We start from the raw sequence: 24,250 nt of genomic DNA, 5'->3' as shown, positions 1-24,250 counted from the left end.
TCGGAGTTAAATGAGCTGGAGATCGACAAGCTGGTAATCGGAGATCCGATGATTGGGGAACTAGGAATCGGCGATCGCGAAGATTGGTGATCGCCAAGATCACCGCTAGATGCGCTGGAGATCAGCAAGTTAACGATCGGCGATCGGTAACCTGGTGCTCGACGATCTCGTAAAAAAGAACATCTACCTCGTGATCATGAGCGTCTCGCTCGTGACCGTGAGCATCTCGCTCGTGACTGTGAGCGTCTCGCTCGAGATCGTGAACATCTAGCTCGTGATCGAGAGCGTCTGGCTCGTGATCATGAGACTCATGAATGTGTGTTTAGCTCGTAAAAAGGAATGTCTAGCTCATGGTCTGCTCCAAAGATTGGAAAAGGACGAATCCAATTCCCGTCGAAAGAATTCCCCAAAGGTGAGATCAAAACACGAGCAACCAACATCATTTGCCACAGTAGGCAATTATCCCTGCAAGCAGGCAGACTGCCAAACAGCGGTTGTGTAGAGACTCTCCCTCGTAAGAGGAAGTTCCTACACTTGGTGGCAAACCTCCAGACAGCGCTCTCTTCTTCCATTCAATGAGCTCTATCTAAAATTGAAGGTTGACATAAGCTGTTGCTTGAGAAACAAAGCCAAAGCTTGTTTCTGGGTTCCCCCAAAGGGATTACCCGAACAAAGGATGGGGATGGACGAATCCAATTCCTGCCAGAGGAATCCCCCTAAGGGAAGACCGTACAGGTGAAGGAAGACACTCGCGCAGACAGCAGGCAAATGATATCTATAGGGCATCTGCCACATAAAGAGGAGCGTCGTGTTCATGATCGTGAGCATCTTGCTCATGATCGTGAGCGTCTAATTCGTAGTCATGAGCGTCCAGTTCATGATCACGAGCACCTAGCTCATGATTGTGAACTACTAGCTTGTGTGAATGTCTTCTAGAAGAAGAGTGTCGAGATCGTGATGACTTTCGATCATGTGATTGTGAGCATTTAGCTTGTGACTGTGATCGTCTTACAGAATAAGAGCGTCGAGATTGTGATAACCTTCGATCTCGTGACTGTGATCGTCTTATAGAATAAGAGCGTCGAGATTGTGATAACCTTCGATCTCGTAATTGTGAATGTCTTCTAGAAGAAGAGCGTCAAGATCGTGATAACCTTTGATATCTGTGTTGATCATTTGAATATGGAGAACGACATCGTGAGGGGGATCGTTGGCAAGGCAGAAAAAAAAAATTGGTCTCATCCTGGCGATCGGCGAGCAGGTGGCAAGAGGACTCGTCGTCAGCAGGAAGCCGTCGAATGGGCGAACGGAAGGCAAGAGGAAGACCTCGTAGACAGCTAAGGCGTCAGCTGCAGCAGCAACCACTGACTTCCCACTCCGCTGTCGGCTGTAAGCATTGAAGAAAAACAAACAATGAGAGAATTAAAAATTCTTCCCCTCTGGGCGAAAAAAAAACAACCAGCATACGGGAGAGGTTACCCCCGAGAGGAGCTGTCAGCGAAGAGGTCTTCTTCCGATTAACTCGTGGGGTCAAGAGACGTCAACATCAGAACGGGGGAGAAAAGACGACTCTACTAAGGCAGAGGCCAGGCCGTTGTGCTCGGAAAGGGGGAGGCCACCAACCTATGGTTGTCCGATGTTAAAGCGGGAAGAGACTGAAGAGGTTTCTTTTCCCTCGAGGAATGCCGCACACGCTAACAATAAAAAAACCAGCAACAGTAAGGACAAGTCGTCACAGCCGAAAAAGAAAAAAAAGAGATTTAAAATGGATTAGTGCAAGATACATACATTTATAAAATATTCTGTACTGTACAGTACATATATTTAAAAACTAATACTTTTAAAGTTACTAAATTAATTTTGGTTGTACTGTAGAAAGGATACAGTACTATAAATTGATAAAAACTTAAATTCAAATTGTTCCTTCACTAACAAACCTTACAGTATTTATGGGGATATTCTTTCGGCAAAGCTGAAACTAGCCATAAGACTTTTTAGCGAGGTGGATCTACCCTACCGCTAATTAGTGGTATGGGATCCTTCTCCTATCCCTTACCACTAACTTGCTGACGTATCGTTACAGCCTATGTGACGCAGCCGGTAAAGATCTTTGTTACCACTTTATTTTTCTCACATGAAACCTTTCAGGTAACGCATTACGCGTGTCGCGTCACTTCCCATGCGATTCCGGTCTTATGTGTACCGTGGTCTTACTATGTTCATGTACTGTACAATTACTGAAATCTATTCATACCGTAATACAATACTTATACAGTACAGTACTATGATAGAAACCAATTAAACCAATATTAGGGAGTACAGTGGGTTACTTAGTGTGTTAATCAATTGCACTTAGGCAATGGGCAGCTAGCTGCTAGGTTAGGAGTTAACCTAACATAGGGCAGCAAGTATCTGAGGATTCTCGCTTTTCGTGGCTGCCTCTGCTACCTAACCCCCATGAATAAGGAGGGCTGACTGTATCCTAAATGAAAAGTATTCAAATAATATTAACAAAGCCCACCCTGGACAGGCAACATGAGGCACACTTGGATAGAAAGCATCCTAAATATGACAAATTCGGTGATAATTTGTATTTTTCCTAACCATACAAACCTTAGCTATTTACATAGGGTTTACTTTTCGGCGTAGCTGAAATGACGAGCCATTAAGATTTTAACGAGGGTTAACTACCCCCCGATAGTTAGCTGGGGGTAGGGAAGGGGTAGCTTGCTACCCTCCCCCCCCCACACACACACCTGTGAGTTGTCTCACTTCACTTAGAGGTAGGACTTGACATGGGGGACAGGGCTGGCGGGCAAATATGTGTAAATAGCTAAGGTTTGTATGGTTAGGAAAAATACAAATTATCTCCGAATTTGTCATTTGTTCCGTAACCGAAATTCAAACCACGCTATTTACATAGGGTGACTTACCCCTTAGGAAGGGCGGAAAGTCCCCAGCCTTACTGGCTTTGGCTTTACCCGGGGACCCGAAAACCGAGTGAGCAGCACTCGAGAAAGGGGGTCGCTGCACCTCGCACTCTCCAAAGCTTGCTACGGATGCGCGGCCTACATAAGTTGTGTGTGGAGGAAGTTGTGACTCGTCCTAGGAAGTTGACCTGGAGTCCTTTAGATAGAAATCTAGGCTAGGACGTTCCCAATACCACCTCGTCAGGGTATGGGGGACGCAAACAGTATCATAGTTAATACTAGGAGCACAAGGGAGCATGGTTTACCTGCAGAGGTTGAGGTCAGCTATGCAGAGACCAGGATGCTGCTTTCCCCAAGGGAGGGGAGAATGAAGAAAGAAGTAAGGGCCAGACATACTCTTTCAATCACGCAGACTAAAACCGGGTAACAATGCCCCTAACCTTCTGCTACCTGTCCAATAAGGAGCCTGAGGTTTAACCAGCTGTTGTGCAGCCACCACAGGGCCAATAGAGAATGTGTCGAAGCTCCTGTGGGTCACGTCCTGCAGGTAGTGGGCTGTGAACGTCGTCTGACGCTTCCACACCCCAGCTTGCAAAACCTGCGTCACAGAGAAATTTCTCTTGAATGCCTTGGATCCTGACCTTCCTCCATCAGCCTAGACAGCAAGATCTACCAGTTCAAGGTGCTGTGTTTCGGTCTCTCCACAGCTCCTTAAGTGTTCACCAGAGTGTTCGCTTTGATTTCGTCTTGGGCGCACAGGAATGAGATGGTGTTCCTGGTGACCCTCCTCTTCGTCCTCCCTGTGCTTACGAATAACGCTTGCACTTGAGGACGGACTGCAGCTGTTCTCTTCAAGTAATGCTTCAGACACCTTACTGGGCAAAGTAACAGATGGTCTGGATCACTTGTTACAGAACGAAGACTCGTCACCCTAAAGGAGTCGAACCTAGGGTCCAGCACCCCAGGATTCTGAGTCTTGGCAACAAACTCAGGGACGAACCTGAACGTTACCTCCCCCCATCCCCATGAATGGGCGACGTCGTTAGAAAGACCATGAAGTTCACTGACCCGCTTGGCCGATGCCAAAGCGAGCAGGAAAGCCGTCTTCCAAGACAGGTGGCGATCAGACGCCTGGCGTAATGGTTCAAACGGGGCTTTCTTCAGAGCCCTGAGGACCTGAACCACGTTCCAAGGAGGAGGTCTTACTTCTGACTGAGGGCAGGTAAGCTCATAGCTGCGTATGAGTAGAGAGTGTTCTAACTAAGAGGAAATGTCCACTCCTTTCAGCCTAAACGCCAGGCTTAAGGCTGAGCGATAGCCTTTCACCGCTGGAACTGAAAGGCGTATTTCCTCCCGTAAATACACGAGGAACTCCGCTATTGCTGGAATAGTGGCATCGAGTGGAGAGATACCCCTCCCACGACACCAACCACAGAAGACTTTCCACTTCGCCTGGTAGACTCCGATAGAGGATTTGCGTAGGAGGCGAGACATCCTGTCCGCAACCTGCTGCGAAAATCCTCTCTCCATGAGGAGATGCTGGATAGTCTCCAGGCGTGAAGCCGAAGCGACGCTACGGCCCTGTGAAAGATGTTGCAGTGTGGTTGTCTGAGTAGCTCGTGTAGTGGGGGGAGTTCCCTCGGAAGGTCCGTCAGGAGCTGCAGAAGGTCCGGGAACCATTCCGCGTGATGTCATAGCGGAGCCACAAGAGTCATGGAGAGATTGACTGATAGTCTGGTCTTGTTGAGCACCCTTCTCATCAGACAGAAAGGTGGGAAGGCGTAAACGTCGATGTTGTCCCACCTCTGCTGAAAGGCATCTTGCCAGAGAGCCTTGGGGTCCGGGACTGGAGAACAGTACAGGGGCAGCTTGGAATTCAAGGCTGTCGCGAACAGATCTACTGTCGGGGAACCCCACAAAGTCAGGACTTTGTTGGCTATCTGAGGATCCAAAGACCACTCGGTACTCACTATCTGCGTTGACCTACTCAGACTGTCGGCAAGCACATTCCTCTTGCCTGGAATGAAGCAAGCCGAAAGTGTGACCGAGTGGGCTTAGGACCACCTCAGAATCTCTACTGCAAGATGGGATAGCTGTCGAGAAAAGGTACCTCCCTGCTTGTTGATGTACTGTAAGCCACTACCGTAGTGTTGTCGCTCATCACCACTACGGAGTGACCCGCCAGGGTCCGTTGGAACTGTTGAAGAGCCAGGAAAACTGCCTTCATTTCTAGCAGGTTGATGTGGAGGTACTTTTCTGATTCTGACCAGAGGCCTGAGATCCTTTGGTTCAGAATGTGGGCCCCCCACCCTTCTTTTGACGCGTCCGAAAACAGAGTCAATTCTGGGGGGAGGACGAGAAGATCTACTCCCTTCCAGAGGTTCGCGTCGTCCAGCCACCATCGAAGGTCCGTCAGTTCCGTGAGTCCTATGGGGACCAGAATGTCCGGAGAATCGGAGCCTTAATTCCACCGGGACTTTAGCCGCCATTGCAGGGATCTTATTCTGAGGCGGCCGTTCGGAACTACCGTAGACGTGCCAGGGAGGAAAGGTGACCTAGAAGACGCAACCACGAATGGGCCAGAAGCTCTTCCTGCCTAAGGAATGGTTCTGCGACCTTCCTCAGCCTCGCTATCCTGTCGTCTGATGGAAAGGCTTTGTGGAGATCAGTGTCTAATATCATGCCTAGATATACCAGTCGTTTCGTCGGAAGCAGAGAGGATTTCTCGAGGTTTACCACGACCCCCAGGTCTCGGCAAACCTCCAGAAGCCTGTCTCGGTGTCGAAAAAGGGTCGACTCCGAGTCTGCCAGGACCAGCCAGTCGTCCAGATAACGGAGGAGACGTATGCCATTCCTGTGCGCCCAAGACGAAATCAAAGCGAACACTCTGGTGAACACTTAAGGAGCTGTGGAGAGACCGAAACACAGCACCTTGAACTGGTAGATCTTGCTGTCTAGGCTGAATCTCAAGTACTTCCTGGAAGACGGATGGATTGGGATCTGGAAGTACGCGTCCTTCAGATCCAGTGTGCACATGAAGTCTTGCGGTCTCACTGCAAGTCTGACCATCTCTGCTGTCTCCATGCTGAACGAAGTTTGCTTGACAAACTTGTTCAGGGCAGAGAGGTCGATGACCGGTCTCCAGCCTCCAAACGCCTTCTTTACAAGAAAGAGTTGACTGAAGAAGCCTGGGGAGCCGTCGTCGACCTCCTGGAGAGCATCCTTCTTGAGCATGGTCTCGACTTCCGCCCGAAGGGCTAACCCCTTTGCCGATCCCATGGCATAGGAGTTCAGCGGCACTGTATTCGCTGTCAGGGGAGGTGGAGATGTCGTGAACGGGATGCGATAACCTTGGCCGACCACAGAGACCGTCCAAGAATCGGCCCCAAGTTGCTGCCACCTGTGCACGCAACTTTTCAGGCATCCCCCCGCAGGAGGACACGCGGGGGGATTGCCAATCCTAGCGCTTGTGGCCTCAGCCGCTGCCTCTAGGAATCTTACCTCCCCTAGAGGACTTGCCGCACCTTCTGCCCTTAGTCTGAAAGGGCTGCGGCTTAGACACCCCTGCCTTAGCTGCCAGAGCCTGCTTCGATTTCTTGCGAGGCTGCTGTTGCTGTTGAGGTGCCGGAGGCTTGTAGGGCCGAGATGTCAGGGCCCTCTGGAGGAGAGAATCTTGATTCGATCTCCTCAACCTCTCGGCTGTTCGTTCCAAATCCTTGGGCTCGGGCAGATCCCTCCCAGTAATGGAGGAGTGCCTGAGCCTGCAGACATCCACAGCGGGGACCTTCGGATGGAACTTCTCGGTCACTGCGTCGCGACGCTTGAGGATCGAGTTAGCCCACAGGTTAGTTACCTGATGAGCGAGGAACTCGATCGAACGCGTGCCCGAGAGGAGGAAGGTCTCCAAAGCCTTCCTATTGCTCTCCTTGGACAGATCCTCAGAGCGCAATAGGATGCCCAGAGATCCCAGCCAAACGTCCAGCCACGAAGTTGCCTGCAAGGCACTCTTCGCGACCTTCTCAAGGTTCAGGATCTCCGACGCCGAGAACGTCACTTGCCGGGCAGAGAGCTTCTCGAGAGGAGTTCCCCTGGCCAGCTCTTCCACGGAATGGTGGAGCGGAAGGGCCATACTGGACTCTCCCATGATCTCAAAGTACCTCCTCTGATGTACTCGAGGAGGAGGGAGGAGTTTGAACCCGGCAGAGGAACGACCGGAGGAGGAGAGCTCGGAGAGCTGGGCTTCGACTCTATCCCTGGCCCCTTTCACCCATTTAGACCAAGGCAAAGCTGCGCTGAACTTAGGGGGCTTCTGGATGCCAAAGACTTCATCTAGCACCGTGTCCATGCCCTGACGAGGGGCAGTCTCCGGGTCCTTAAACTTGTTGAGCTGCCTCATCAAGCTTAGGACCTGCCAGAAAGAGTGCTCCGACTCGAACTTGTCTCCTCCTTGCGGACTGGCAGCTAAATCTCCGGTCCCCAAAGGCTCATCTTGGGGAGAAACGTGGACGTCCTCCTGGGGTTTAGTTGGCCCTGGACGTATCCTGGATGACGATTTAGGAACCGTCTTGGAGTCCTTGGGCTCCCTCCTAGGAGGAAAACAGGACTCCAGCAAAGAGGTCCAGGAGGGGGCATCCTCGCGAGCAGCTTCTCTCCGAAGAGGAGGAGTTCCTCCCATTGGTGCCATGGGAGATAACCCTGCCTCACTGGACTCTCCTGAGGAAGGAGATAACCCGTCCATAGGAGAAGGAGAAACAGCACGCGTAGGAGAAGGCGTAGGAGTCCTCCTCACCAACCTCTTGGGAGTCAACTTCACCCGAGGAGAAGTCACCACGAAGTCCACTCCTCTCCTTCTCTTCAGCGGGGAAGAGCCTGCCGTTGGTTTAAGTCCCATATCAACGAGGGCAGGCTTCACAGCCTGGACCACCGCGTTCATAATGTGACGGAACCAAGGCTGGCGAGTAACCGACACAGTGTCAGTTATTCCCGCTGGAGGGAAGGGGATCTCCTGATCCTTCGGAGTGGACACCACGGGGCCTGCCTGAAAAGAAGAAGAGGAAAGAGAGTGTTGCATGGACCTCTCCATAGATCCTTCCTGGTCCTTGTCCTGGTGAGAAAACCTACGCTTGCGCGGAGGCGATCCAGAGACTGCTCTGGAAGTTCGTGTCCCTGTTGGATGGTCGCGCTGATGTTCCCTGCGGGAATGGGAATCGCGACGGTCCTCACGCGAAAAAACATTCAAGGAATCGCGCACGGGCGATTTCCGAGGCGTGGGCGCATTGCCGCGTGTGGAAGAATGCGCATGGGCGCGTACGCTCGCGGGCGAGAGGGCCAGGGCGAGACGGCGCGTGGGCGAAAGGGCACGATGACGAGCGATCGCGCTGGCGCGTCGGCGAGGGAACGCGTTGGCGCGCACATGAAGGAGCACGAGACCGCGCGGGCGAAGGTATGCGCTGAGCGCTAGGCGAGCGATGGTGGCGTGTCGGAGAACGCGAAAGAAGTCGCGAGCGACTTGGCAAGCGTTTGCCAGGCGAGGAGCGCTGGCACGTCGGAGAACACTGGCGCGATGGCGAACGATGTCGCGAACCACGAACAGGCGAATGACTGCGCGCAGGCAAGTCGAAGGCCTAGGGCGATCAGGCTGGGAAGGGCGAGGGCGCTCAGGAGAGCGCTTGCGCACAGGCGAGTGATCGCGTAAACGCGCAGGAGAACGTTGGCGCGCAGCAAGGTTTCCGATCACATCAGAGGAGATGGAGGAACGCGCAGGCGAACGCTCGCGAACAGGAGCTTTAGTTCGCTGTTGCGCCGGAGCAGAAGGGAGCGCGGGCGAGGCGACGGGTTAGTACCCTTGCCTAAGTCCAGATCAGGCGAACGTGGACGAGGTGATGAACGGTGGCGCACAACAGGCACAGATTGATCAATAGCGCGGCTGCGCACAGGAGAAAGATGACACTCAGGAGAACGAGGGCGCGCAGTGCGCACATCAGGAACACGAGGGCGCTGGCGAGCAGGTGATCGCTGCCGCGCAGGGGAGCGCTGGCGAGCGCTGGCGAGCAGGAGATCGCTGCCGAACAGGAGAGCGCTGGCGAGTTAAGTCCGAAGATTTTGACTCTGGGGAGCGCTTGAGCGGTACTGCACGCGAACGCGCAGGTGGGCGCGCAGGGGAACCCTGACACGCAAGGGACTTACCCACACCGTGGGTAGAGTCCCTTAACCCCAAAGGGATCGGTGCCTGTTGGATAACAGGATGAGAAGGCGCCCAAACTGCATCTGCGGCCAGGAACGGAGAAGGCAGGTCGGAAGGTCTGGCAGGCGTAGGGGATCGCGAACGATCCGCGGAGGGGTCAAGGGGCGCTGCTGTGACGGGCTGCTCCTGCCGGGGAGGCTCCTCCTTCGGGGGAGGATCAGGAGAGGACGACCCAAAGAGGCGCCTCCTAACTCCTTTATAGGGAGAAGGAAGCCCTCTGCTGCGAAGAGGCCTACGGGTCGAATACGACCACGAGGAAGGGCGTCCGGGTCATCAGTCCTCCGAAGAGGAGTCTCTGTCAGCGCACTCCCCCGAGAGGAAAAGCCGCCCGCAGGAGAGACCGTGGGACTCACCTCCCCCCTCGGAGGATCTTCGGAGGGAGGAGGAGGGCCATCAGCAACGTCCGCAACAGGAGCACTATCAAGGGTTTGACCAGACCCGTCGGAAGGGTCGGCCAAAACAGTGTCGACAAAATCCGAAGGGAAAACCTCCGGTATTACCGGCGACTGTTTGACCCCAGCCCCCAACTGGATCAGGTCAAACAGGGCTTCCTTGGAGGGCGTGCCCTTAAGCCCCAAGGAAGCCCAAAGCTGAAACAAATCATTACTAGCAACAGTCTGGTCAAATTCCTCAAAATCCAAATTATCCTCCCCCAGAGGAGAAGAGGGAGCTGCCAAGCTAAGGGAGGCAACGCCCTCTCCCGCACCCTGAGGTCGGGAAACACCACTAGGGCCTGCGCTACCACTCGGCAGCCTCTCAGGAGAGACCGCTCGAGTGGGAGCTTCGGGCGGCGGAAGAGGAGTCCTTGGAGACCTCCTTCTTCAAGGTTGCCCCTGAAGGAGAACGGTCTCTCTTAGGCTTCTTCTTACTCCGGCGGCCGAACTTCTCCCACTGGGAGGCAGACCACTCCCTGCACTCACCACACATATTCTCACTATCACACCGTCGGCCTTGGCACTGCGGGCAAAGGGTGTGAGGATCGGTGTCCTCCGCCAACATAAAGGTCCCACAAGGGCGGCCAGCGAGTCCAGGGCACTTGCGCATAACGATGACAAAAGGTCGAGGCCAACTTCCAAGCACACAGCACTAGAAAAAGAGCCCAACTTCCAAGCACACAGCACTAGAAAAAGACAAAAGAAAATTAGGGCTGTCATTAACGAGGACGAAAAACAGCAACGTCTGTCTTCGTCCGAGCCAAAAAGTGAAGTGAGACAACTCACAGGTGTGTGGGGGAGGAGGGGTAGCAAGCTACCCCTTCCCTACCCCCCGCTAACTAGCGGGGGGTAGTTAACCCTCGTTAAAATCTTAATGGTTCGTCATTTCAGCTACGCCGAAAAGTAAACCTTATGTAAATAGCGTGGTGTGTATTTCGGTTACGGAACAAATTTTACATGATTTATGAGTGACATAAGTTAAAGAAGGTTACTAAAGCTGTATCTTGATATATTAATTGATTTACATTAGAAAATATAAAACTAGAAAATAAAAAAAATAAAAGCTAGAAAATTAAAAAAATCAAAAGCTACAAAACGGATGTAGCAGGAAGTTTTTTCGCCCTGACTGAAATTAACCCCGGGGAAATTAGCCTAGGATCAATTTCCCCCCGGGAAAAGCAGCCCGGGCTGTTATTCCCCCAGGGGTAATTTCAGCCCTAAGATATTCCCCCCCCCCCCCTTTCGGCCATTTCTCCCCCACCCTCCCTTACAGAGAAACTATTTTGATGTATTAAATAATCAACGGTAAGTACATATTATATATATATATATATATATATTTTATATATATATATATTTTATATATATATATATATATTTTATATATATATATATTTTATATATATATATATATATATATATATATATATATATATATATATATATATATATATATATATATATATATATATATAGTGATAACCTTACTCTTCTTTAGTACTGTCCGACAAGAAATCAAAAGAAAGTACACTTGATACTAAGAAGCACTATGCATGAGAAAGGAGATGATACCAATTCAGTTTGTATTACCAGAGATTATGGGGGAACAGAGTGGGAAACCTGGGTTTTTAGGGTGGGGAAATATAAACGAGTGATTTACGGCAATAATAATGGTCATAAATGCAAAATAACAAGATAACCAGTTGGGAAAATATATGGATCATGGGGTGGCTGTACATAGGCCAAACATGATTATTTAACATATTTGAGATTTTTAGAAGGATACAGAACCTAACAAACCCACCTAACCTAACCTAGTAGTTCCCAAGTCACAACCACTAGCCGGGGGCAAGCCCCGGACCCCCTTCCCAGGTCAAAGCCTCTAGCCGGGAGCAAGCCCGCAGAACCCCTAGCCAGGGGCAACCCCCGGACCCCCTTCCCAGGTCAAAGCCCCTAGCCGGGAGCAAGCCCCCAGAACCCCTAGCCAGGGGCAACCCCCGGACCCCCTTCCCAGGTCGCAGCCCCGAGCCGGGGGCAAGCCCCCGGACCCCCTTCCCAGGTCACAGCCCCTAGCGGAGGTCACAAACCTTCCCAGGTCACTACCCCTAGCCAGGGGCAAGCCCCCAGACCCCATTCCCAGGTCACAACCCTTCTCAGGTCACAGCCCCTAGTCGGGGCAAGCCCCAGGACCCCCTTCGCAGGTCACAACCCCTTGGACTATCCCAATATCCTAATATAAACTTCAGCCTTCATCATAAATTCTTTAAACAAACAGGCATTTTTTTGTTGCATTTGGAGATTTAAAGTTAAGTCTGCACAAATTTCTTGAATTGAGGATATATATACTGTACGATATGTGTACGGTATGTTTTCCGGCCATGCGCTGCCAAGCATGCATCTGCATACGCTGTTGCGAGTCAGTCGGCTCTTGAGTATCTAGTAATAAAGTTCGGTCACCAGGACGTTGTCTCATTGCAAACCCAACATGGCGCAGTGAGTAGGATAAGAACCAAGCCATGCCCCAGATACGTCGACCACCCCTGGCCACGCCGAGGTGTGCCTCACCTGCGTCGCCAAGGACCTTGTCACAGGCCGTGATGCAAGCACAGACGTTAATTGCAGACCAGCAACGCGCCATCCGTTCCCTTCAGGATGCCCTTCCCGGTTCCGGAGCACGTGCCAGTAAAGTTCCTGTCTCTGCTGCCCCTGAGAAGTGTGATGCAGTAATGTCCTCGGCAGCGTTCAGATCCTGGAGACGTTCGATGACGTGTTGGATCCACCTTAACAAGTTCCCGCCACAGGATGTTGTCCTGCACATAAGGCTCAACTGTGTGCCAGCATTGCAACGTGCGCTAGACGCTTGGTATTCAGATGCCAAATGGAACGCCCTCGCCCAAGACGCGGCTCTGGACGCCATCGGGAATATTGTGTTGCGGTCGTCGAATCAGGCAGTGCAGTGGTCTGAATTCTTTGCCCTCGCACAAGGAGTCTGTGAGCGACTTTTTTGAGGTGTGCTCAGAAGGCCACCGACTGTGATTTTCAGTGTCCTAAATGCGGGGAGTGCTTGATAGAATACATTCTGTTGCAGAAAATAATGGTAGGCCTCAATGACCCTGTATTAAAAAGGCACTTTTTTCAGGCATGTGATACATTTAAAAGTGTAGATGCCCTTCAGGCACTGTGCTGCACTTTCGAAGCTGCACGCCAAGACGTTGAAAGTGTCCCGCGTGTTGCTATCGGTGAGAGGGAGTCTGCTGGCGCCTCGAGTGATGACGTCACAGGCAGTGATGACGTAGAGTCAGACGTCGCGGTGTTGCGCGGAAACTTCAATGCAAGCGTTGCGGAAATTGTGGGGGGCGCCATCCGTTTGGTCGAGCGTCGTGCCCAGCAAAAGGTATGACGTGCCACGGGTGCCAAAAGGTAGGGGACTTTCAGAAATGCTACAGAAGTACGGAGAGAGCGCCGCTTGCCTCGAGTTTAGTGATTGTTGCAGACACACACCTCTCCCCCCACCCTACAATCAAGGCTTGTGTTTCCCATAGGAACGGGAATTCAGTATCTACACTCGTCATAGCAGATACAGGAGCACAGATCTGCGTTGCCAGACCCACGATTCTTTCAAGCCTGCAAATAAATCCCCTGGAGTTGCAGCCGCGAACAGGTCTAAGGGACGTAGCTAATCTCCGAGTGAGATGTCTCGGATCAACGTCATGCTTCATTGATATAGGTGGGCAACGCAAGAAGCAGGAGGTTTACTTTGTGCCGACGGCCAAGAACTTCTATATATTGCTAAATGCTTGTAAGGAGCTGGGAATAGTACCGCCTGACTTCCCTCACCCCTACCATCTCGTTGCATCAGCTGATGTGCTTAACGAAGAAGTCGCACGGCCTAACTCCCCTAAAACAATGAAGCCAGCCACCTTACCCATCCCGCCTGTGGAGGAGAATATACCAAGACTTGAGGAATGGTTATTATGGCATTTCTCATCACAAACCTTTAACACAACCAGGGAACCTTTACCTGTAATGACGGGTAAGCAGCACCACATCCATTTGTTGCCTGATGCTATGCCTTATGCCTGTCACACGCCCGCAACAATCCCTAAACATTGGGAAGAGGAGGTTAAGGCCCAACTTGACGAGGACGTTCGGAAGGGTGTGATAGAACCAGTCCCAGTGGGGGATGCAACGGAATGTTGTTCGAGGATGGTCGTCGTAGCCAAGAAGACGGGCCAACTTCGCCGCACAGTAGACTTCGAGCGCCTTAACGCCCACTGTCTTCGTGAGACTCATCTTACACCGGCACCCTTCGACATGATTTCAAGCATCCCCATTCACACAAAGACTACGGCGGACGCCCACTGGGGTTTCCATCAAGTGAAATTGGACGAGGACACCCACCCACTCACGACCTTCATCACCCCATGGGAACGATACCGTTATCGTAGAACACCCATGGGTCACTGTTCGGCGTCCGACGCCTACACAAAAAGGTTCGATGATACCCTGCAAGACATCACCAGAAAGCATAAATGCATTGACGACACTTTGCTTTATGATCACAGCATCGAAGAGGCGTTCTGGCATGTACATGAATTCCTGTCAACGTGTGCCTCTGCAGGTATCACACTCAAGCCCGAGAAGTTTAAATTCAGCAAGAGAGATGTTACTTTCGTCGGTTATCACCTGGGATGGGAGTCATACAAGCCCGCAGACGAACGACTAGACGCCATTCGTAACTTCCATATGCCAGAGAAGCCCTCCATTACGGATATTAGGTCGTGGTTCGGATTCATGAATCAATTAGCTCCCTTTCTTGCAACGGCACCCATCATGGAGCCCTTTAGGGACCTCCTCTGAAAACCCACCGGAAAAAAACGTCTACTGGGATAGCCAGCTATGTGACAAACTCTGGCAGGCACAGGAGGTCATCTGTCAATTAGCCAAGGACGACTTGGCATATTACGACAAGACACGCCCTACGACGATAATGACGGATTGGAGCAAGGAAGGTATCGGTTTCGTAGTCCTTCAGCAGTATAGCGTTTGTCAGTCAGCTGACAGGCCCTTTTGTTGCAAGGGCGGCTGGCGCCTTGCCCTGTATGGTAGTCGACACCTCACCCCCTCTGAAGCTGGGTATGCCTCCGTAGAAGGAGAAGCACTGGCAGTTACCTGGTGCTTGCGGAAGGCCAGGTTGTTCCTACTTGGGTGTCCTAACCTCACCATCATCACGGACCACCGTTCACTCGTCAGACTGCTGGGTGACTGAGCCCTCAAGGACGTCATCAACCCAAGACAATTCAACCTGAAAGAGAAGACACTCCAGTTCAAGTTCCACATGAAATACCTACCCGGAAAAAAGGAACACTGCCGCGAATTTTCTTTCAAGGTACCCGACCATGCGAGCATCCCACGAAGCTTCCGGCGTGGATTTGGTGGACGACATTCAAGTGGCAGTGGCATGTGCAACCGTGGCCGCCTTGGAACCGGACATCATCGCGTTGGATGAAGACTGCGTCAGGAGCGCCGCATCTAACGACCCTGTATATCAGCTCTTGCTTGCCAGGGTTGCAGCGGGTGACTGGCCCCAACAGAAATCGCAAGAACTTGCCTGCCTTCGTCCCTTCTTCAGCGTTCGGGACCGGCTAGCCATCAACCAGGATCTGGTGACATACTCAGTGGACCAAGGATGTGTTCGTTTGGTCATCCCCGAGGATTTATGCCGCCAGGTAGCCGTTAACCTACACACAGGACACCAAGGCCTCGACTCTATGCTTAGAAGAGCCAGGCAGTCGGTCTATTGACTGGGAATAGAAGGGGACCTTCAGCATCGCCGTGCCCAATGCACTTCATGCGATGAACACGGCCCCTCACTGCCTCCTGAAGAAATGATGCACATGCCCCCTGCGGAATACCCCTTCCGGCAAGTCGTCGCAGATATGTTCCAGATAGAAGGCAGTGTATACATGGTATATGCAGATAGACTAACAGGTTGGTAGGATGTAGCTCATTTCCCCAATGGTGCCACGTCTAACAAAATCAGCAATCACCTTCGATCATATTTCTCGCGTTGGGGAGCCCCGGAACAAATATCAACTGACGGAGGTACGAACTTGGCCAGCAAGGAGATGGAGGCCTTCTTCAGGAGATGGGGAGTCGAGGTCCGGCTGTCGTCGGCCCAGTATCCCCAGTCTAACGGCAGGGCAGAAGCAGCTGTCAAATCGGCAAAGAGGCTACTCCGAGAAAACACGTTAAAGGGTGGAGCCCTTGAGTCGGACAAAACGGCCCTGGCAATACTTCAGTATCTCAACACAGGGAGATTAACAAGTCGCCGTCTCAGCTTGCAACGGGTTGCCAGCTACGTGATGGGGTACCGACGGCTAGGAGACACCTGTTAGTAGACAGATATTGGAGGCAGACGATACGTCGAAGGTGATGCGCTTCCCTGGCACTACCAGAAGACTGCCGCCCATCAAACTAGGTACCCACGTATGCGTACCCATGTACGCATACAAAACCAAGCTACCAAGCAGTGGGATAGAACGGGCATAGTAACGGAAACAAAGCCCCATCGTCAGTACACCGTCATGCTCAACGGGAGCGGCAGGCTATCAAAAAGGAATAGACGACACCTGAGAGTCATCGATCCGCCCTCTGGCACGCCCGTGTCTCAGCACGAGACCTCCGCAAGCCATACCCCGACAGAACAGGTAACACACCCCATACAGGAGCCCAACGTCGTTAGTAGGCCGAGAAGGGCTGCCAGTAAACCCAAGTGGCTCAAAGACTTTGTAGAATGATATTATTATCTGTTGTATGTAATTGCATCAGGAATTGATATTTCTTTCCAGAGAATTTATGTATTTTATTTTGTTTTTGTGTATGTATCGAAAAGTTGGCTTTTTTTTTCTCTCATTTCTCATTGATTTAGTGACATTTCCTCCTTTTACTTTTGCCATGTATAAGTATGTTCTTGAGGGGGGGGGATGTACGATATGTTCCGGTATTTCCCCCCTTCATTTTTTTTGCCATGTATAAGTATAATCTTGAGGGGGGGATGTACGATATGTGTACGATATGTTTTTCGGCCATGCGAGCATGCATCTGCATACGATGTTGCGGGTCAGTCGGCTCTTGAGTATCTTGTAATAAAGTTCGGTCACCAGGACGTTGTCTCATTGTAAACCCAACATATACTAAAGAATTTGATTGTTCCCTCACATCCTTCGAAATCAGCATGTTTGTTTCCTAAGCAATATTGCAAGGAGTTTGATACGGATTGACTAAGAAATTGAGCAGCACGCTTAAAATTCATTGTTCTTTTTATCCACGCAATATGGTGTGACCTCAATTTATTGCCTAAATGTAACCCTTCATTGTCTTGCAATTTGTGCAGTTTGTCAATGAAATAACATTGAATTTGATTTCCATGGCAAACGAAAAAAAAAGTAATGGTTACCTCCACCAAGCAAAGGGGGGATATTATCCTGGGACAAAGTTCCCCCAGGGGGATATATATCCTGGGCCATATTTTCCCCGGGGGGAATTTCAGACGGGGAAAACAGACCATTACACCGGTGATGAAGTGTGGGACAGAGGTAGATGGAGAACGCTGGCCAGAAACATCGACCCCACGTAAAAGTGGGAAAGAAATGCAGACAAAGAAGAAAGAGGTATCTACAGGGCCCTCACATACCTAACTGCTGCCCAAGGGCAAAGTTCCTAGTGACGCCCCCCCCCCTCCCCACCACCCCTACATTCAGCCCCAACCCACCAGTTCCATCACTTTGCTGCCCATGGCCCTGTATATAGAAACCTAACTAAGGTCTAGTTACAGGGTATCAAAATATATAATAACAAATTAATTACACTGTTGAAATAGTATTTTAAATTAAGTGACTTACAAAATGTTATTTTCATTAGTAAAATAAATTTTTGAATATACTTACCCGATGATCATATAGCTGTCAGCTCTGCTGCCCGACAGAAAAAACCTACGGGCGGAATACGCCAGCGATCGCTATACAGGTGGGGGTGTACATCAACAGCGCCATCTGTCGAGCAGGTACTCAAGTACTCGATGTCAACACAGAACCAATTTTCTCCTCGGTCCACTGGGTCTCTATTGGGGAGGAAGGGTGGGTCCTTTAATTTATGATCATCGGGTAAGTATATTCAAAAATTTATTTTACTAATGAAAATAACATTTTTCAATATTAAACTTACCCGATGATCATATAGCTGATTCACACCCAGGGGGGTGGGTAGAGACCAGCATATATGTTAACATTAAGAGCTAAGTATTCCGTATTTCATTTTAGCAGTTATTCAAAATAACAAACATAAAATTAATAAGTACCTGGTAAGGAAGTCGACTTGAACAATTACTCTGCCTTTTTAAGTACGTCTTCCTTACTGAGCCTCGCGATCCTCACAGGATGCTGAGCGACTCCTAGGAGCTGAAGTATGAAGGGCTGCAACCCATACTAAAGGACCTCATCAAAACCTCTAATCTAGGCGCTTCTCAAGAAAGAATTTGACCACCCGCCAAATCAACCAGGATGCGAAAGGCTTCTTAGCCTTCCGGACAACCCAAATAACAACAATAAAAAGCATTTCAAGAGAAAGATTAAAAAGGTTATGGGATTATGGGAATGTAGTGGCTGAGCCCTCACCCACTACTGCACTCGCTGCTACGAATGGTCCCAGGGTGTAGCAGTTCTCGTAAAGAGACTGGACATCTTTAAGGTAAAATGATGCGAACACTGACTTGCTTCTCCAATAGGTTGCATCCATTACACTCTGCAGAGATCTGTTTTGTTTGAAGGCCACTGAAGTTGCGACAGCTCTAACTTCAAGTGTCCTTACCTTCAGCAAAGCATGGTCCTCCTCATTCAGATGGGAATGAGCTTCTCGAATTAAAAGTCTGATATAATAAGAAACTGCATTCTTCGACATTGGTAAAGAAGGTTTCTTAATGGCGCACCATAAAGCTTCTGATTGTCCACGTAATGGCTTAGTCCGTTTCAAATAGTACTTAAGAGCTCTTACCGGGCATAGTACTCTTTCTTGTTCATTTCCAACCAAATTAGCAAGGCTTGGAATATCGAACGATTTGGGCCAAGGACGAGAAGGAAGTTCGTTTTTGGCTAAGAAACCAAGCTGTAAGGAACATGTAGCCGTTTCAGATGTAAATCCAATGTTCCTGCTGAAGGCGTGTATCTCACTGACTCTTTTAGCTGTTGCTAAGCAGACGAGGAAAAGAGTTTTCAACGTGAGATCTTTTAAAGAGGCTGATTGAAGTGGTTCGAACCTTGCTGACATAAGGAACCTTAGTACCACGTCTAAGTTCCAACCTGGTGTGGCCAACCGACGCTCCTTCGAGGTCTCAAAAGACTTAAGGAGGTCCTGTAGATCTTTGTTGTTGGAAAGATCTAAGCCTCTGTGACGGAAGACTGCTGCCAACATGCTTCTGTAACCCTTGATCGTGGGAGCTGAAAGGGATCTTTCCTTCCTTAGGTATAAAAGGAAGTCAGCTATCTGAGTTACAGAGGTACTGGTTGAGGATACTGATACCGACTTGCACCAGCTTCGGAAGACTTCCCACTTCGACTGGTAGACTTTGAGAGTGGATGTCCTCCTAGCTCTAGCAATCGCTCTGGCTGCCTCCTTCGAAAAGCCTCTAGCTCTCGAGAGTCTTTCGATAGTCTGAAGGCAGTCAGACGAAGAGCGTGGAGGCTTGGGTGTACCTTCTTTACATGCGGCTGACGCAGAAGGTCCACTCTTAGAGGAAGTGTTCTGGGAACGTCTACTAGCCATTGCAGTACCTCGGTGAACCATTCTCTCGCGGGCCAGAGGGGAGCAACCAACGTCAACCTTGTCCCTTCGTGAGAGGCGAACTTCTGCAGTACTCTGTTGACAATCTTGAATGGGGGGAACGCATAAAGGTCTAGATGGGACCAATCCAGAAGAAAGGCATCTATGTAAACTGCTGCTGGGTCCGGAATCGGTGAACAATAAATTGGGAGCCTCTTGGTCATCGAGGTTACGAACAGATCTATGGTGGGCTGGCCCCACAATGCCCATAGTCTGTTGCATACATTCTTGTGAAGGGTCCACTCTGTTGGGATGATTTGACCCTTCCGGCTGAGGCGGTCTGCCATGACATTCATGTCGCCTTGAATGAACCTCGTTACTAGGGATATGTTTCGATCTCTTGACCAGGTGAGGAGGTCCCTTGCGATCTCGTACAACATCATCGAATGAGTCCCTCCTTGCTTGGAGATGTACGCCAGGGCTGTGGTGTTGTCGGAGTTCACCTCCACCACCTTGCCTAGAAGGAGGGACTTGAAGCTTCTCAAGGCCAGATGAACTGCCAGTAGCTCCTTGCAGTTGATGTGCAACTCGCTTTGAACCGCATTCCACGTGCCCGAGCATTCCCGACCGTCCAACGTCGCACCCCAGCCCGTGTCCGATGCGTCCGAGAAGAAAAGGTGGTCGGGGGTCTGAACAGCCAGTGGCAGACCCTCCCTGAGGAGAATGTTGTTCTTCCACCAAGTCAGTGACGACTTCATCTTCTCGGAAATAGGAACCGAGACCGCTTCTAGCGTCTTGTCCTTTCTCCAGTGAGCAGCTAAGTGAAATTGAAGGGGGCGGAGGTGGAGTCTCCCTAACGCGATGAACTGGTCCAGTGATGAAAGCGTCCCTATCAGACTCATCCACTGTCTGACTGAACATCGGTCCTTCTTCAGCATGGACTGGATGCATTCTTGGGCTTGACTGATTCTGGGGGCCGACGGAAAAGCCCGAAAAGCTTGACTCTGAATCTCCATTCCTAGGTATACTATAGTTTGGGATGGGACGAGTTGGGACTTTTCTATATTGACCAGGAGACCCAATTCCTTGGTCAGATCTAGAGTCCACTGTAGATTCTCCAGACAGCGATGACTTGACGCAGCTCTTAAAAGCCAGTCGTCCAAATAGAGGGAGGCTCTGATGTTTGCTAAATGCAGGAATTTGGCAATATTCCTCATCAGTTTGGTAAAAACTAGAGGTGCCGTGCTTAGGCCAAAGCACAGGGCTTGGAACTGGTATACAACCTTCCCGAAAATGAACCTTAGCAAAGGTTGGGAATCTGGGTGGATGGGGACGTGAAAGTAAGCGTCCTTTAGGTCTAACGAGACCATCCAGTCTTCCTTCCTGACCGATGCTAGAACCGACTTTGTCGTCTCCATGGTGAACGTCTGCTTTGTGACAAAGACATTCAGAGAACTGACGTCTAGCACCGGTCTCCACCCTCCTGTCTTCTTCGGCACTAAGAAGAGGCGGTTGTAGAAGCCCGGGGATTGATGGTCCCGGACTATGACTACCGCTCCCTTTTGTAGTAAGAGAGACACCTCTTGCTGTAAAGCTAGTCTCTTGTCCTCCTCTCTGTACCTGGGAGAGAGGTCGATGGGAGTTGTTGCTAGAGGGGGCTTGCGTAAGAATGGAATCTTGTACCCCTCCCTGAGTAACTTCACAGACTGTGCGTCTGCGCCCCTGTTCTCCCAGGCCTGCCAGTAGTTCTTGAGCCTGGCTCCCACTGCTGTCTGAAGAAGGTGGCAGTCAGACTCTGCCTCTAGAGGACTTGGAACCCTTCTTCTTACTCCCACGTTGACTTCCGGCACGAGCACCTCCTCTGCTGGAGGCTCTGCCACGAAAGGGCGGAATGAACCTTGACGCTGGAGTGTCCATCCTAGGTCTAGGTACGGAGGGCAAAGGGGTGGTTTTGCGTGCGGATGACGCCACCAGGTCATGGGTGTCTTTCTGGATCAAGGAGGCAGCAATCTCCTTGATCAACTCTTCAGGGAAGAGACACTTCGAGAGTGGAGCAAACATAAGCTCCGACTTTTGACATGGGGTGACTCCAGCTGACAAGAAGGAGCAAAGGTGATCTCGCTTCTTGAGAACCCCAGACACGAAAGAAGCCGCAAGCTCACTAGAACCATCCCGTATGGCTTTGTCCATGCAGGACATGATGAGCATGGAAGTTTCCTTATCAGAAGGGGAGGTCTTCCTGCTCAACGCTCCCAAACACCAGTCCAAGAAGTTAAAGACTTCGAATGCGCGGAAAACTCCCTTCATAAGATGGTCCATATCCGAAGGAGTCCAGCAAATCTTGGAGCGTCTCATAGCCAGCCTGCGGGGAGAGTCTACCAGACTTGAGAAGTCGCCCTGGGCAGAGGCAGGAACTCCCAAGCCGAGAACTTCTCCCGTGGCATACCAGACGCTAGATCTGGAAGCAAGCTTGACCGGGGGAAACATGAAGGATGTCTTACCAAGTTGCTTCTTGGACTGCAACCACTCTCCCAGTACCCTTAAAGCTCTCTTGGACGAGCGAGCGAGTACGAGCTTCGTAAAGGCAGGAGCTGCTGACTGCATGCCTAAAGCGAACTCAGAGGGAGGCGAGCGTGGTGCTGCAGACACAAACTGATCCTTATATAAATCCTTGAACAGCGCAAGCACTTTCCTAAAGTCTAAGGAGGGAGGCGAGGGCTTGGGTTCTTCGATGTCCGAGTGTTGGTCGTCAAGATGTGCAGCTTCGTCATCATCAGAGATACCATCGTCTGAATGTTGAGGAGGAAGAGGCAACGGAGTGGGCTGGACGGCTGAGTCCGGCAGCACGGGTGCATGCGTGGCTGCACTGGACCCAACATCATGCCACTGTTGGTCAGTCTGAGAACTGGCAACAACCAAAGCTGAGTGGGTGCGCAAAGAGTCTACTCCCGACTGTGGAAGGATAGCGGAGACCACCGTGGGTTGCGGAGGCTGACGCACCGCGTCAAAACACGGCAGCCTAACTCCACCCTCCTGTTGTTGTTGTAGTAGCTCACGCACGGCAACGGAGGGTTCCGTGCGTCTGTGAACGTCAGCATGCGTCTGGCAGGGTCGACTGCGCATGGGTGGAGGAGCTCTCACAGCTGGCGTGTGGGAGCAGGCAGCCTCAGCGTCTGCTAGGCGCACCACCGTGGCAGGTTGTGGGCTAACGGGTGCAGCGGCAACCTTCTCCGCACGAAACTCCTGCATAACAGCAGCTAACTGAGTCTGCATAGACTGCAGCAAAGACCACTTAGGGTCTACAAAAGCGGCAACAGACGGAGTTACTGTCCGTTGTGACTGAGGGTCTAAAACAGCGGGTGCGGCAACAGACGGAGTTACTGCCTGTTGCGGTACCACTTTGCCTCTCTTAGGAGGTGTGCAGTCGTCGGAGGACTGCAGCGAGTCCGAACTGACCCAGTGGCTACACCTGGGCCGTTGGACTAGCTCGGAAGGGACCTTACGTTTAAGAGGCCGTGAGACCTTGGTCCATCGTTTCTGTCGAGAAACCTCTTCCGCAGACGAGGAATGAACGGGCTCACTTGTCTTCTTGTGGGTGGGACGATCTAGGTAAGATACGTCCGAAACCACGGAGGGTACGCCTGTCCGCTGATTAAAGCCTGTCGAACCCTTTGGTCGTACGACATTGCTTCTCCCCTGGGCTTGGGAGCTTGCAAGAGGTCCCGGACTGGGAGGACGACAGGCACGAACAGACGCACCCTCATGCGTAACACTGACACTTTTCACTGCACTGACACTCACTTCACTTCCCACTGCACTTTTACCTTTCAACTCTCTGACGTCAGCCATGAGTTGATTGCGGTCATTCGCCAATGACTCGACTCTCTCACCTAGAGCCTGGATGGCACGCATCATATCTGCCATTGAAGGTTGATGAGAGCTAGCAGGGGGGTCGGGTGCAACCACTACAGGGGAAGGAATAGGTTGAGGGGCATGGGGAGAGGAAAAATCAATTGAGCGAGACGAACTCCTCCTGATCCTATCCTTCTCTAGCCTACGTGCGTATTTCAGGAATTCTTGAAACCCGAATTCCGAAAGCCCAGCGCATTCCTCACATCGATCTTCCAATTGACAGGCTTTACCCCTACAATTGGAACAAACGGTGTGCGGATCGATAGAGGCCTTCGGAAGACGCCTTGAACAGTCCCTAGCGCTACATTTCCTGTACTTGGGGACTTAAGAAGGGTCAGACATCTTGAATTAGTCAAAGGGGGGAATTCAAAATCTATCCAAGTCGTCAACAAATAATCCAAAATCCAAAAAAGAATGCAAGGAAGTATTGAAGATAACTTCTGCACAGCGATAGCTAATAACCAGAAATGAATACTTCACCAAATAACGTGAAAATCAATCCAGAAAACAAGAGCGTATTCAGTAGGTCTTGCCGGTGGCACGACAGAGAGAAAATTGGTTCTGTGTTGACATCGAGTACTTGAGTACCTGCTCGACAGATGGCGCTGTTGATGTACACCCCCACCTGTATAGCGATCGCTGGCGTATTCCGCCCGTAGGTTTTTTCTGTCGGGCAGCAGAGCTGACAGCTATATGATCATCGGGTAAGTTTAATATTGAAAAATTACAAAGTAAACAGCTCATAATTTTTGCTTCATAAATACACATTAACTGCAATGAAGACTTTGAAGTAAAAGAAAATAAACTGATTTCAAAACAAAATTCCATCAGCAGTACAGGAACATTCAACCATAACATAAAAAATTTCATTATCAAACACTCACAAGATTTAGTTACATATCAGAATCAAGAAG

General features: G+C 50.7%; 1 protein-coding gene across 1 annotated transcript; it reads right to left on the bottom strand.

Annotated features, from left to right (window-relative positions):
• Positions 1-775: 775 nt before the first annotated feature.
• On the bottom strand, positions 776-12,126 carry LOC137646624 (serine/arginine repetitive matrix protein 1-like). Its single transcript, XM_068379731.1, has 4 exons — positions 11,971-12,126; positions 7,198-8,724; positions 6,455-6,855; positions 776-1,124 (listed from the first exon to the last, which is right to left on the bottom strand). The coding sequence occupies exons 1-4, from the start codon at positions 12,124-12,126 to the stop codon at positions 776-778; spliced, it is 2,433 nt and encodes an 810-aa protein (XP_068235832.1).
• Positions 12,127-24,250: the final 12,124 nt, after the last annotated feature.

This window comes from Palaemon carinicauda, chromosome 9 (assembly GCF_036898095.1).
Source record: "Palaemon carinicauda isolate YSFRI2023 chromosome 9, ASM3689809v2, whole genome shotgun sequence".
NCBI lineage: Eukaryota > Metazoa > Arthropoda > Malacostraca > Decapoda > Palaemonidae > Palaemon > Palaemon carinicauda.
This window is presented reverse-complemented; position numbering and strand designations above follow the sequence as displayed.